Source organism: Chelmon rostratus, chromosome 9 (assembly GCF_017976325.1).
Source record: "Chelmon rostratus isolate fCheRos1 chromosome 9, fCheRos1.pri, whole genome shotgun sequence".
Classification (NCBI taxonomy): domain Eukaryota; kingdom Metazoa; phylum Chordata; class Actinopteri; order Chaetodontiformes; family Chaetodontidae; genus Chelmon; species Chelmon rostratus.
This window is the reverse complement of record NC_055666.1, coordinates 7,052,111-7,067,674: the sequence shown is the minus strand read 5'-3', so window position 1 is coordinate 7,067,674 and position 15,564 is coordinate 7,052,111. Positions and strand designations below refer to the sequence as shown.

At 44.1% G+C, this 15,564-nt stretch overlaps 1 protein-coding gene across 1 annotated transcript; it reads left to right on the top strand.

Moving 5' to 3' along the window:
* Window positions 1-1,294: 1,294 nt before the first annotated feature.
* On the top strand, window positions 1,295-13,584 carry LOC121611915 (LON peptidase N-terminal domain and RING finger protein 3-like). Its single transcript, XM_041944643.1, has 12 exons — window positions 1,295-2,097; window positions 5,086-5,204; window positions 5,333-5,455; window positions 5,577-5,693; window positions 5,785-6,001; window positions 6,107-6,191; window positions 6,681-6,795; window positions 7,314-7,435; window positions 7,829-7,987; window positions 8,099-8,261; window positions 8,413-8,562; window positions 8,703-13,584. The coding sequence occupies exons 1-12, from the start codon at window positions 1,404-1,406 to the stop codon at window positions 8,859-8,861; spliced, it is 2,223 nt and encodes a 740-aa protein (XP_041800577.1). The 5' UTR covers window positions 1,295-1,403; the 3' UTR covers window positions 8,862-13,584.
* Window positions 13,585-15,564: the final 1,980 nt, after the last annotated feature.

Sequence of the window (15,564 nt, the reverse complement as noted above, 5' to 3'; positions counted from 1 at the left end):
TTGAGTTCACAGGCTAGACCGGCCGACCTATATTACCACCGACACCACTACTACTGACATGGACACTAATCAACTGACTACCCTATAATCCCCACTCACACACACAGCAAGCCCCTTTAGCAAACAGGTTGTATTTGGAAGCTGCGGGGTCCGCTGCTTCAGGTAATGCTAATAATACCATGTAGTCCAATATCAGAACTACGTTATCCAATCCCTAACCTAGAGTCATTAAACTCTGCCCTTAACCTACTTCTGCTCGTAGCCTTACAGCGAGTCCATGTAACTATTGCTGAACATCCGCCAATGCGACTAAAAGTCACAATTACTGGAAAATGGCAGTACGTAATAGTATGATGTAAAGCTGCATATAGTACAATGTAATATCACAACCAGCAACTGTTACTTCAAAATCATCACTGGGAATTTTGTGGTCTCACTTTAACACATTTTCAGTGTGTTTTGCAAGATGTTATGCACTTTTATGACACAGTGACTGGCTAAACTTCAAAGTTCTGAGCAGCGACTGTCACCGTTATGACACACACTGTGCTCTGTGTCAGTGTCACAGTTTGGTAAGTCCTCCTGTTTGTAGGTTGGATTTTGTCTGTGCTGCTCCTGTAATTTCCTGTAATTAAAAAAAAAACAACAACAATTTTTTGAACAGCTGCCAAAGATGAGTTTAACATCTGAGCTAACATTTCACTCTGTGGGACTAGGTTATAATGGGTTAATTCATTTCATGGAGCTTGCAAATTTCAGTATGTGGACAACCTTTCTTTTTCTTTTTGACACCTTCATTACTGCCTTAAAACAGACCTAAAACAGGTCTGCACAGTTCTCATCTTACAGATGTTGCTGGTGTGATGGGTTCTGTATCCATGATGCAGTGTTTTTATTGGGGGTCCTGAAATAGATGGATTACTGAGGGATGACAGACCTTTTTGTACATGACTTGGTACAGACTACATTACTAAAGTACTACTTGGAATAACTTTTTGAAATATGATTCCAATAAAATTCATCATTTTGACCCCTGATGGTGCCCCCACCTGGACTCCCACACCGACCTGCCACTGTTTACTAGAGTCCTGGATCAGACAGTCTCCCGGCTCTTGACCCCTGCCCCGACACTGAAACTGTTACATGGCACATTGTTTTGTAACAGTTTTTCTATACTCGTCCAATGAGAACAGCTGGCCGGCGTCACGTGACACAACTTTTTACATAACTGTTTTTTTTCCCCCCGCTGCTCCATTGAGAATAATATCGGTGCTTCCTGCGGCGGAGCATGAAGGTGCAGTCACAGCTTCCCAGCAGCGGACGCGCACGTGAATGGCAGCGGAGGTATTGACCAGATATCCACCCCACAGGTGAGGGGACACACTTCACGCTACCTGCACGGGATGGGGACGGAGAGGGAGAGCATGCTGCAGCTCGCAGCGGAGGCTTTCCAGTCGAAAAACTTCGACCTGGCTGCGGACATCTACGAGTGTCAGCTAGCGGGTCTCGGAGATGCCGGGAGCCGGCAGGAGTTGATGGTGAAGCGGGCTGACGCGCTCGCCTTCGGGGGCAAATTCGCTGAAGCTTTCGATGTGTACCGACAAGCTTCGGAGATAGAGAGACTGAAGCCCGCTCACCTGGCCAACCTAGTAGAGTATCTATCGACTAGTATCAAGAGGCAGGATGGGGGTGACAGTGACAGCAGGAGCCCGAGGAGAGGAGCGGAGGCTGCGGCGGCGGCTGGACGCCCGGCAGGTGGTCCGACGCGGTGCGGGTACGAGGACTTCTCCTGCCGGATATGTCTGAGCTTTCTGTTCGAGCCCGTGACTCTGCCGTGCGGACACTGCTTCTGCAAGAAGTGTCTGGAGAGGGAGGGGAAGGAGAAGGAGCAGCCGGTGATGTGTAAGCAGTGCAGGGACAGCTCCAGGGTAGCCGACGTCCAGAGCTACAGGGTCAACGTGGTCCTCAGCAACCTGCTGGCCAAGTGGTTCCCGACCCCGCACCACGTCGGCCAGCTGAGGCGGGAGGGCAACGGACTGTACGCGGAGAGGAAGATGGAAGCAGCGCTGGAGAAATATAACCAAGCCATACTGATAGGTAGGAGCCCCTCATGTTTTATTAGAAGCTCCATTTACAGACAGATCAGGTTTAAACAGCTGCTGTGAAACAACTAACACTAACAAGTGTGTGTGACTGAGCTGCATTCGGCTACTTTAACTTCATGCTTTCTGTTGTTACTCTTCGGTATGACACGGCTTTTGCTCCACACCGGGTTGCCTGCCGGCTTCAGGTTGGCTGCCGGAGCCACGGGGAGATAATAGAACCGTTATAACGTGTGACATAGTTTCGTAAGTGTGCTAGATCCTGTGCCGGACAGTGGCACACTTTGCGGCAGCGAGCTGCTGTCTGCTGGCATCCGAGGGTCACATCAGCACCGTGTGTTGGATAACAGCGTTATGCAGGCTGGGCCAGTGGACCAAACATTGCGTAAGCACGTAACCCGCCTCCCTCGGCTCCCTCATTGTGTAACGTCAACCAATCATTCAGGCAAATGTAGGTCAAGGGTATTATTGCGGGTCACCGCTAGGGACTGGAGTGCTGGAAGTAGTGCCAGAGGTTTCGTAAGGGCAGAGGTGGCCTGTGATGGAGCAGGTGGACTGTAATCCTGTTGTGCAGGTTGTTGTGAATCTGGAGAAGTCTGGAAGTTTGCTTCTCCATACACATGCATTGCATCCTGTGTTCTAGAACTGAAGCCATTAGTTGTCAACTATTGAATTAATTAGCAGGTATTTTGCTAATTTAATTGGTTGCTAATCAATTGGTTGCTCCTCTGTGACAGTAAACTGAATGTCTTTGGGTTGTGGACAAAATTAGACATTTTAGGACATCGTCTTTGGCTTTGGCAAACACTGATCAACTTCTTTTGGCATTTGACAGATTAATATCTGATCGATTAATCGAGAGAATAATGGACAGATTAATGGACAGCAGCCCTGCTGTTTTCTATGATTGATTTGGCAATTGAAATGAAAGCAAATCAAAGCAGGTATGGTGGATTACTGAAATGGAGAGTCTGCTCTGGTGCAGACAGCAGCCTTTTATGACTGGGATACCTGACCTGATCTCAGCTCGGTCACTTTACAGGCTCATTGTACAAGTTTGAGATTAGTTCTTTCACTGACAGCTGAGTCCTGTGAGAAGTATGCCAGTTTCCCCGGCAGATCAGGTGATAGCAGATAGAAGCTGGGCAGCCACCAGCAGAGCTCTTATCTGCCAGCTGCTGCCGTGGAGCTGCTCGGACACCAACGGTCGACTGCAGCTCCCACACTAACAGGACGGGACTGTCCTGGACTGTTTTCAGGTGTCAGCCAGTGCACCAAGATGCCATCCAAAGTGAGTCTGCAGTGAGTTAACAAAGATGTGTCGATAAATGATGATTAACAAAGAATGATGTAAATGGCTTATTTTTTATGGGCCGGTATCAAACTGCAGTGACTTGCAGAAGTGGCCTGTGGTGGATGTTGATCTTTGATCCTGGTGGAGGAGTGAGAGGCTGCCTCATTAACTGCATCATTCTGACTCATTTTTGGTTACTGAGTAAAGAAAACAGCTTTCCTGAAGGAACAAACCAGCTAAAGAATTGGTCCAAATTAGTTTGCGAGCTGAGTCTCTGCAAAGCACAATAACGAGGTTGTGCATGTTATGTTTGCAAAATCTGCTGTGTGCATGTTTATCAGTGTCCTGAATGAGAATGTATTTTATGCTCTTCATCGAGGGTTATCTGCCGACTGTGGGGTTAAGAAATAGTTGAAGAGTTAGATTTAGTGTTGGATCTAGGTCAAGATTAGGCTAAGGGTTGTGTTTAGGCATGCAGCAGTTATGGGCTAGGTAAGGGTAAGCCTCCAGGGAATTCATGTAAGTCAGTACAATGTCCTCAGAGTTATAATTAGCTCAGGTGTGTGTGTGTGTGTGTGTGTGTGTGTTTGTCCGTGGATTTATAACAAAGTAGCTTTGTTTAGATAAGTACTATGCAATTAATCCTGTGCTTAACAACGTAAAATAATACCTTTTGTCGGTGTCTTTTATACCTTAATTTCTGTTTTTATTGATTTACAACCTGACCCTGTATCAGAGCCAGGAAGGATTCCTCTCTGACTCCCATAGGGCTGACTGCGACATTTGCATACGTTTTTGTAGTTATGAAACCTGAAATGTGGGTGACCTTGATAGTGCCGCATGGGTTTGTGAGGCTGCGTGTTTTTTCATGACATGTTTTGTAATGTGGAAACGGATCCATTTTAAACATTCCTTCCTTCATATAACTAGAAACCTGATATCACCAGTGAGCTCAGCTTTTTAAGACATCGTTTTTCTGCTTTCATTCTGCAGTACGTTGTGAAACAGTTGCCTCGGCACAGGCCTCATGACTGTTACTGAGTGTGTGGAAGTTTTAAGATGCAGGAAAGAAGGCTGAAACTAGTCAATAATTAAAATTAGTCAAATGATTGACTACCTGACTGACACAGTACTTATTTATAACTATTTTGATAATAGCTCAATTTCTAAAGTCATTGATAAAGCAAAAATGGCAAAGAAAAATTAGCAGCCTCTGTTTTACATTCTTGTAAATTTAATATCTTTGGGTTTTAGACTTAGTTGGGCAAAACAAGCAATCTGAAGATGTCTCTTGGGCTTTGGGGAAATTCTGATGCACATTTTTCACAATTTTTTTATATTTGAAAGAACAAGGAAATTATTTTCCATATGATTCGTCTGCTTAATTTTTTTTCAATTAATGGATTGTTTGTCTATAAAACATCAAAAAACAGCAAGAAATTCCAAAAAAAAAAAAAAAAAAAAAACACAAATCCAAAGCATTTCAGTTTACGATGATATAAAATGCTGAAAAGCACAATGTCCTCACATTTGGGGAGCTGAATGTTTGGCAACAATTAGTTATCAAAATAGTTTTCACCAGTTAATGAATAATGAAAACATTTTGTTGCAGCCCTTTTCTATTGTAACACTAACAATCTAACAACGGTTGTTAGTAACAGCTGACCGACTCCCTCTTCTCCTCCTCAGCACCCTTGGACCACATACTGTTCAGTAATCGCTCCCAGATCCACTCCAGTCTGAAGCACTATGACAAGGCTCTGAGAGACGCTGAGATGGCCTGCAGACTCATGCCTCACTGGTCCAAGGTTCGGCAGACAAACTGTGGCTTTATCAGCTTTGTGAAACGTAGATGTGATCATCAGTTCATGTTAGTTAAATGTGAAAAGCTCCCATGTGCGTGTCAGATGAGTGATAAATCTTCCTGCCCCTGTAGGGTCATGTTCGTAAGGCCCAGGCCCTGGTGTCACTGGGCAGGACGGAGGAAGCTCTGAGAGAGTACCTGGTCTGCCTGTCCATCGAGCCTGAGTGTAGGCTGGCAAAGACTGAGGTTTACAAGGTAAATCCAACTTCAGTATTGGATTACACATAATTAAAAAAAAGTTATATAGCCATGAATGCATGCAGAATTGTAAGAATACAGAATAATTGTCACATCATTGTCTGTTGTCTCCTCTCAGCTCCTCAGTGATCTCCTGGCTCCAGTTACAGATCAGGTCCCTGAACACATCTCAGACTACTCCAATATACTGTCTTTCAGAGCACACATTAAAAACATCATTCACACTCCCTCTCAGGTAAGTGCTGCTCCACCTCTCTTAGTTAGAAGTTGATTTTTAAAAAGCATGGTTTCATTGTCCTCTCCTTCCTTCCTTTTCCCTTTCTCAGACGCAGAGTCCCAGCTTGTTGCCGTCAGAGTTCAGCCTTGCCGTCACTCCTCCTGCACCCGAGAGATCGAAGGGGGGTGAGGTCCAAGGTCAGGGAGAGCCTGAGGTCAGGAGGCAGGAGCACTGTCTCACCCTAAAACGGAAATGGAGGAGCGCAGACGAGGAGGTGGGAGAGGGGGGGCAGGAGAGGAGGGACGATCACAAGAGATCCAAGTCTGGTGAGCTTCAGGAGTTTGTGCACAAACATGCTGAGAAACACAGGCACACGCTCTCTGTCAGCAGCATCTGTGTCTTATTTTTCATGTGAAAACCTCTTCATTTAGGGCCAGCAGAGGTGGCCGACTCGTTGAAGTCCGGGCTCAGTGAGATCTTGGACCCGACAGATCTGGAGTGTTCTCTTTGCATGAGGTGAGGTTAGCTTCACCGCTTGATTCAGACTGAAAACTTAATTTCTTTATTATCACACACCGCGCAGTAAACCAATTAGCGGTTGAATAACATGTGCTAGATTGCCAGTTATATGGTTTGTAATAAAAATGATGTGACAGACAATAGCTTTTAGGATACAATTACAGCCTGTGAGCAGGGACTATAAAAGAGTCTTTGTCTTGGCTAGCAGCCTGTGTGGGACCAGACTGCAGATATTTACACCTGAGCTTTGTATTTGCAATTATATCTGCAGCCCAGCGTTGTACATTGTATAATCATAAATCAATTTTTATAATGAGTGAATCATTTCAGTCATTTATAGTGAAAACAAATGCTAAACATTCTCTGCTTTCTGCCTCTCAGATGTGAGGATCTGCTGTTTTTTCTTGTCATATATCATGAATATGTTTGGGCTTCTGATTGGCTAAAAACAATGCATTTAATGACGTCTCCTCCTCCCCCTCCCAGACTTTTCTACGAGCCAGTGACGACGCCGTGTGGTCACACTTTCTGTCTTCAGTGTCTGGAGAGATGTCTGGACCACAACCCAAAGTGTCCTCTCTGTAAAGAGGAGCTGTCTGAGGTACGTGGTGTGAGCCCCCAGATGGAGTCCTAACGTACGACATCTGCCTATGAGGCACCATTCAGTGTCATCTAAACTAAATCCTGCAGCAAAGCACTGAGCCAGCGTTTTCTTTTCCAACACCACTTCTTGGGGCCTGGCTTTTTCCCAAATTTAAAATGTTTACGTCACTGTGTTACTCATTCGGGCCATCTTTATTTAAGGTAACATGATGCCAGGCCTTGCCATGGAACTCAGAACAGAGTTGCTGACCTGCCATGACTGTGATGAATGTAGCTGATAGAGAAAATGCTGAATTTTATGGCATTAAGTTTAATTTATACCAGATCCCTCCGTAAGGCCTCCCTCAGGACCGATAGCGGTCGGCCTGTAGGACCGGTGCATCCCTACAGTGTGATAGATAGAACAGGCCTTAACATGGATGTTGTTGAGAACCATGTGAGTCAGACTCAATCTCTCTGTGCTCCTGCCACTGTAAACACATTCCTGATGTTATCTCTGTCTGTATCTCTCTCCAGTACCTGGTAAAGAGGCAGTACTGTAAGACAGTATTAATGGAGAACCTGATATCTAAGTATCTTCCCTCTGAGCTCATGGAAAGACAGAAAATCCAGCAGGAAGAGATGGCTGAGCTCTCCAAGTAAGTGTGTGTGTGTGTGTGTGTGTGTGTGTGTGTGTGTGTGTGTGTGTTTTCCTCTTCTCTCTTCCTCTGTTGTTATCAGGTTGTGATATAACAGTCTATATGTGAACATCCTCCTCTGCTGTTGACCTACTGGCCTACTGTAGATTACACATCTGACACACTGACCTCTTAGTGTGCGTCACGTCAGGCATCAAGTGTCACTTCAACAAACTTGTGTCTCCAATGAATAACCTCTCTTGAACTGGAGCAAGATGAACTGATTCAATCTCACAGAAGCCAGTGTGTTTTTTTTTTTTTTTTTTTTGGCATTTGACCTGAAGGTCAGTTGTGATGAATAATACAGATTCATTTTTTACACTCCTTGAATTGTTTGTTTCTGTCTCTCCTCAGTCTTAACAAGAATGTGCCTATATTCGTGTGCACCATGGCCTTCCCCACTGTGCCGTGTCCTCTCCACATCTTCGAGCCCTGCTACAGACTGATGATCCGCCGATGCATGGAGACGGGAACCAACTGCTTTGGCATGTGTCTGGGAGACAACCTCAAAGGGTCAGTGCTAGGATAGTGCCTGTGTGCGCTTGGTTATGTGTTTGATACACACGAGTCAGAGTCTGCATCCAGGAAGTGTAACACTGCTCCTCTTCCTCCTCCTGTCTCTAGGTTTGCAGACTATGGGTGCTTGTTGGAGATCCGCGATGTGAAGTTCTTCTCCGACGGCCGTTCAGTTGTGGACACCATCGGCAGACGGAGGTTTAAAGTCATTCAGCACAGCGAGAGGGACGGATACAACACAGCTGATATAGAGTACCTGGAGGACGTTACGGTATGAGGGGGCGGAAGGTGTGGGTGGAGGATAGGAAGGGAGGAGGGGACGTGGAGTTAGCAGTCGCCGATGGTTGACGCTGGCTTGATAGAGAATTACCAGATGATGTTAGAGCTCAAAGGTGTGTGTGTGCATGCATGTGTGTGTGCAGGTGGAGGGCGTGGCCGAGCGGGAGCTGCAGTGTCTGCATGACACAGTGTACGACCAGGCCCTGGTGTGGATCAACTCCCTGAAGGCCGAGCAGAAGGAACGCATTGAAGGACACTTTGGACCCATGCCTGGGAAAGACTCTGTACTTCAGGTACACAAACACACACACACACACACACATAATTCCCTTTTAGTTTATTAATCCTTCTTTCAAATGCGTTGTTTTTGTTATTTCTATTTTGTCTCTAAATCCCTCTCACTGTGTCTCCCCCTTTCTCTTCCTCCCTTCAGACCAGTCCTAACGGTCCCTCCTGGTGCTGGTGGTTACTCGCCGTTCTTCCGTTAGAAGGCCGCGCCCAGCTGCCGTTCCTGGCCCTCACCTCTCTGAAAGACCGTCTCAGCGGCATCCGCAAGGTGCTGCTCTTCATGGCCCACAGCAGGCACCGGTGACGCTCTCTCGACAAGTGTTGCACCCCGCCTGGAAAATGCAGTAAACCACCTTCCGCGCACACACAAGCAGCAGTTGACCTGTTGTTCTTCCTTTTCATGCGCAAAGAACTGATGTTGATGTTGTTGCGCCTTCCCCGTTGTAGCACTGTCCCACTGAGAAAGCAGTGCTGGACTCCATCTACACATCAGCAGCGACCTTGAACTTAAAAAAACAAAGCAGCAGCAGAGATTATATAGATATCTTCCATGCATAATATTCTCTTCACACCATACAGAAAACCAATGACGCAGACCTGCAGACTTCAGCTACGTTCAGACAGGAGGGAGCTCTTGATCTCATAAGATGACTGATGTTACAGCTTACATCTGATTTGATTTGGGTTTGAACAGAATCGTCAGCTTTCGTTTGACTTTGGACGTCGCTGTATAAGTGTTAATGCGCACATGCTAAGCATATGTTTTTGTCTAACATCTCCAAACAAGCCTTTGTGCTGATATGTCTTCATTTATCCAGGTTGCACTGTTGCCTTTCTGGCTCTCCTCCATTTTTGTAGTTCTGTGTTTTTTCCACTTGCATACATGTTACATGCGGACACACCAAACAAACAAACACATGTTGCAGTCTGATGAGGGATTGAAGTGAGCTGCCTGTCTGAACTTAGCTTTAAAGCAAAGACAAAGCAAACCCCCACTTCAGAATCATTCAGATCCTTAACTGCAAGCTGCAACTGCCGTTTATTCAACCAGTCAGTGTCTCTAATCTGTATGTCTTTAAATGTACTCATAAATTATGCAAGAGACCAAATAATGAATTTGCCCTTTTGTGTAAATGTGCTCACAATCTCACTCTACTGATAAGATATGATTAATTATAGTGACTGAAATGTTCATCTGGGAATTTTCTCATCCACTGATTGATATCTCTGTAAGTGGTACACCCATCACTAAGTTAGACATTTACAGGGAAGCCTATGTGCTTCCGAGTTTGCCAGCACCACCATAAGTTAAACAGCAGTCGTTGTGGACAGCTGTTCCTCCTTCCTTTCATTTCTGTCCCTGTCTGACCCTCCATCCTGCAGCTGAATAACTATGGACTGAACCTTTACATTGGCGTGCTTTAAGGCTCTTGCTCTTGGGTTTTATTCATCCATTTTTTTTGTTTTATTTTTTTTTCCATTATTTATTTTGTCATTATTTATGCATGCAGTGACGTTGTTTACATTTCACAGAAAGAGATGCTGAGCTGCTCACTTTCCAAAGGCTGTTTCGGAACTTAACATTCGACCCCAGACGTCGACAGTAATATACCGCTAACTGTCGGAAAAAAGCCCAAAAGTGCAACACGAGCAAAAACACCATTTACACAATCGAGAGGGGGTAATGACTCGGAGCCGACATGGCTGCCGCTGAAATCTGCACAGAGCAAACTCTGGAAGATGGAGTTGTGGGCAGAATCGCTCCCAGACCACCTATTTTTAGATCACTGGTGACCCAAATGTACGCAGTATTTTTATTGGCCTGTCACAGTCCGAGCTACGGTATGTTGACTTCAACATGTTCGGATTTTGGTGCTGTCAGCAGCCTCTCTGTCGCTGAGATACTGTAGCTCTTCCAGGCATAGAGAGAGCCTGTCAGTGATACAGAAAGCAACATCTGGATTTATGATACGTGTATTTATTCAGTATTTATTCTGACTTATTTTGTACTTCCACTTTAATTAAGGGAAAGAAACAGGCCTCAGGATGTGCATGTCCACTTTTGCCACAGTCAGGATACTAAAGTATTTGGATCACCACAGAATAAAGTGAAATATTCTGGTGCATGAATTGGTAAACAGTCCATTTCCAACTTCTGGCAGGCCAACACTAAGCAAAAGATCTCCATTCATATGGGTTTGATGAGTAAAGGCCAGTGCCTTCTATCCACAGAATAGCATGGTGTGGAATCATTTTACATACAGGTTCATTTTTCCCCCTTTATAGAGATTTGTCCATTCATCAAACATGATCTTCACTGAAAGGAAAAAAGTATACATGGGAATAAAAAACAAGACAAACGCTTTCTGAGAAGACCCACAAACGTATTTTAGAGTAAAATATAGAGGCCTTGCTGATGTCTGTGACGTGACTGTTTTTACACGGCAAAAGCTCAACTCTGGAAAACACAAGAGATTGTTGAGCTTTGCCTTCAAAATCTTTTATTTTATATACATGTGTTTGATTTTACATGTTTCTATGTCAATCGGGTTGTTTGTATTTTATAATTTTCTTTTCACTTACTGGTGTGTCTGTGTCTCCTTATTTCATGTGTTATAGTACAGGGAGTGTCATTTGAAATCATCCACATGTATTATTTTGTATTGAAAGGGCCAAAGCCATGTAATGCTGTATAATGAAGAAACTGATGAAGTGTAATACCACAGTCTTTGAAATCCCTATAATAATATTCTATTGATGCATTATTTGAGTTTTTCACCACAGTTGTTAGAATCTGTTGGAAGATATGTGTTTAAAGAGGCATTTATGCTAATGAATAAGTACCAACTGCTTTCATCTATCTCCACCATGTATAAAATGACTGTCCCAGTAATGTTTGCTGGTGTTGCACCTGGCAACCACTCAGAAGCTCATGCGATGAGTCAGCTCAAACTGTGCAGGAAAAGGAAAAGCCATTAGTCTAATACAACCACAGCTCCAGTGTAAAAGCATATCACATAGATAGTTCAGATTCAGAGACGTAAAGGGAAATTTCCTATTGTTTTTTTTTTCTTTTTTACAAGTGATTAAGAGTTCGAAGCAAACCAGAAAACTCCCTCGACGAAGCCTTGTGATGTTTTTTTACTTTCTAATTTGTGAGAGTTCCCATCCAGAAAGCATGATGGCAAAATGGATTTTGGCTTAAAAGTGACGCATGTGAATTATTGTTCTGTGACAGCAGTTCAAGTGCCTTAAGTTGGACTTCTTCCATTTTCCCTTTGATGTATGAACTGCAGTGGTCAACATGGGGATGGTCTGCGTGACAACCTGGGGTTCCTATGTAACATCTCAGTGAGAAAATCCCAGTTCTGTGCAACAGATCTCCCCCAGACCACTCAAGTGATATCCAAAAAAACGCTTTGCAACAAATTATCGTCAGCTTGAATTGATCTCATCCACTGTCACTGACAGCATGTGATGTTCTTCGCATGGTACAGTTAGAGGAGTGAAGTGTCAGATACTCTGCCTCAAACTGACTTTTAATTAACACTTATTTTGCTTCTGTCAGACGAGGCTTTAATGAGACCAACTGGGTGTGTAGGATCTCTTGGAACCACATTAAATTTTGGATACTTTGCTAATCATTTATCTCACTACCCTCCACCACAGTCCAGGTTCTTAAAGAACATTATGGGACTGAACGGACTTTTCCCCACGCTGGCAAACTGAGCCGTATCCTCTGCAGTGCTGCTCGACAGCAATTACAGCAACTCCAATGGCAATACATTTCTCTTTTGAATATATGGATGTGTCACTGATGAGATTGTGTATGCATGGATTCTCATGCAGAGGAGCTTATCAGAAGATAAGGTGTTAATGAGGAAACAGTGCAGGTTATAAGCTATGACCCAGCTGGGTGAACACAGTGGCATTCGTCAAGTGATGAACTCTTAAAGTTCAGGATGGGTTTAAGCTGCAGTTGCAGCTTGGTGGCTTCATTTTGACATTTTGTAGCACTCCAAACTCATGATGACTCTGATCGTGCCGACAGGCTGGCACTGACACCAACCTCTCCTCTCTGCTTTCTAGTGTTGGGCTAACGGGGCGTCCCTGAGCTGCCCACAGATGGCTTGTGATTTCAGTGACTACAGCAAAATAACATCGATGCAGATGTAGGAGGAGTTGGATCTTTTTGATCCGTTGTCATCAAGCTATGCAAAAACACTAGGATGGTGGCTCACCGCCCACTGATATCTCGACCTTTCAGTCACCGGCCCTTTGAAGAAGTGTAACTACCTCTGCCATCCTCCCGGAGCACTTCCACAAAAAGAGAGGGACAGATATGCTTCCTAACTGTGTAGTTTTCCTGTCATTGTTGTTGAATCTATCTGTGTTGAAAGTGTAATTTGAGAGTCTAAACAAATAATGTGTATCATCTGTGGTCCAAAATGTCCTTTTTTTCAAATCTGTGCCCATGTTAACATGCACCATCTTCACATTTTGTCACAAAACTGCAAAGCTGTCAATTCAGAAGTTTGACACTGAGATCAAATATTTGAACCATCTGAAGGAGCGCTTGATTTATCTTACCTGGCAAACTGAACAGCTTCTTGGAAACTAAGCGTATGAGCTCATATGTGTTTCAGTGAGCTGACTAAAACACAACTGATGTACAACATTGATCTGGAGTTAAAGCAACTGACAAGATACCACAAGGTCCCGCCTCTTGTTTTGCTAATTAAAAACATCTTTGCTCCTCATGCTTTCAAATATTTGCACTGACTTCAGTGACGTCATTGCCTGCTTCTGTCAGTGGTTGTTATTCTCCTGGAGAACCCCGTGGCCTCTAATTGTGTCCGGGTGAATTCACACAAGATGAATGTATGTCTGTCTCGACATCTCTGATATTTTCTGTACATGTCTGTTTTTGATAGTAAAACTTTAGTTTGCAAAAGTACAGTCCGAAGCTGCAACTTGTGAATAAACCAAAAGGTCGGCGTTGACGGGATGGTGAACACGCTGGACTGGACGAGAGCCTGACGTCTCCTTTGTTTGTGTCCTTCGGGGCTGGCTGAGTTTCTTAAAAAGCGAAGGGTCAGATTACTGGTTACATCACTGGGTTTGTGTTCAATAATTCATAAGATGAATCAAACCCTCCAGTGTAATCTCAGTTCTTTCAAAGCACAACGGTTTAGAAAGTGAGAGATGTGGGAGTTAGGCAGCGTTTTCAGCAACATTTTGTTGTCAAAACTTCTCCTTTTCTGCTTTAAAAAAGTTCCAGAACATTTTACAAAAGAGACCTTAGATAGGAAGATAGATACCAATCACATGTGTGTACCATGAATATTTGAGCTACTGCCAAAAGAGCTTCTCAACTAACTCTTGAAAGCAAATAAGCATATTTATAAGTAATGAGGTATCTCTTCGTCTTCTTCTGCAAACTGACAGCTGATTTTTGGTATTTTTTTCTAGCTCACAGCTGCTTGATTAGTCTGTTTAGTTTATTAGTCTAGTCTTAATTTGGTCAGCTAAATGTCATAGTTTTAGTTTTCAGTTCTTCTCATAAATGACCTAAAACTAATGCGACCTACTGTGTGATTTTAACCTTTTAACATTCAATATTCTGTACTGTAATTTCCTCTTAAAGAGCTCTGAGGTAGGAAACTTAATTTAATTGTTCAGCTTTGTCTGACTGTTCTTGTTCTTCATTGAAGCTCCCTCTCTCTCTATGCATATATGCGTGTGTGTGTGTGGTGTGTGCGTGTGTGTGTGTGTGTGTGTTTGGCGTGTGGGATAAGCAAGGCGGAATAAACAAGCGTGAGGAGCCAAGAAAAGACTGTTGAAGAGAAGAAAACTGACAGAGAGGGAAAACAAGCAAGCCAGAGAATGTGTGAAAGAAATCTTACATGTGGATGTGTGTGTGTGTGTGTGTGTGTGTGTGTGTGTGTGTGTGTGTGTGTGTGTGCGTGCCTGTGTGTGATGGTAGGAGGGGGTGGAGAGTCCTGCTGAAGCTTTCGGGTTTTGGGAGCAGCACCAGGCACAGTGACAGCTTGTTTTTACACACAGGGTACACACAGTATGTCTCCAATATGTCTGAGCTGCTCTCTCACTGAAGAAATGCACAGAGCGTTAATGTGCAGCTGAATGACTGAGGGGAAGCTGGACAGGACAGGCAGCAAGACAGTTTATGCAAGCAATGCAAATGTAGGTCACTCAGTCAGAGGTAGGAACTTACGAAGAGACAGAAAAGGAGACAAAGGCATCAGAGGAAGAGAAATGGAGGGCAGATGTAATGATATATTTTGGACAGTGCAGGGTCTCCTTCCCTTCCTGGCTCATTCTTTATTTGTTGCTCTCAGTGTGATAATGCTGCAGATTAACAAGTCTAGCTCCCTGCAGTTGTATAAGGACTCTTAGAGGTTTGAAGGCCTACTTAAGCCAATCCCGATGCCTCTAAATATAGAGGTTTAAAAGCTAGACTAAGACCAGCATATTGAATTCTGTAAACACCCATCATAAAAACCTCTGTTTGGTGTCTAGGATCTATGCTGTTTATGCAAGAGACATTCAAGCATCCTGGCTGGTCTTCATAGGCTGACACTCTGCTGAATAATCACTCAGCCACAAACTCAACTTTTAGTTAAATGGGCATTATGTGTTAAGCATCACAGTGACAAACGGGTCATTCTTCCACAACTCAAGGGCTACTTTTAATACTGGAAATGTGACTTAAAATGTGACCTCATGATAACATCCAACAAGAGCATTCATATTAGCCTCAATGGCAGCGCGGCTCCAGGGAGGTCAATCTGTCTTCCACTTTCGGTCCACACTGAAATATCTCAACAACTTTTGGGTGGATGGATGAAATCTGGTGCAGCCACTCATGGTCCCCAGAGGATGAGTCCCATTGACTTTAATGATCCCCTCACTTTTCATCCAGGATGACCAGCCGGATTGAATTTGTGTTTGTGAGTGAAATTACTTGGATTGGCAGTCTCTCCCTG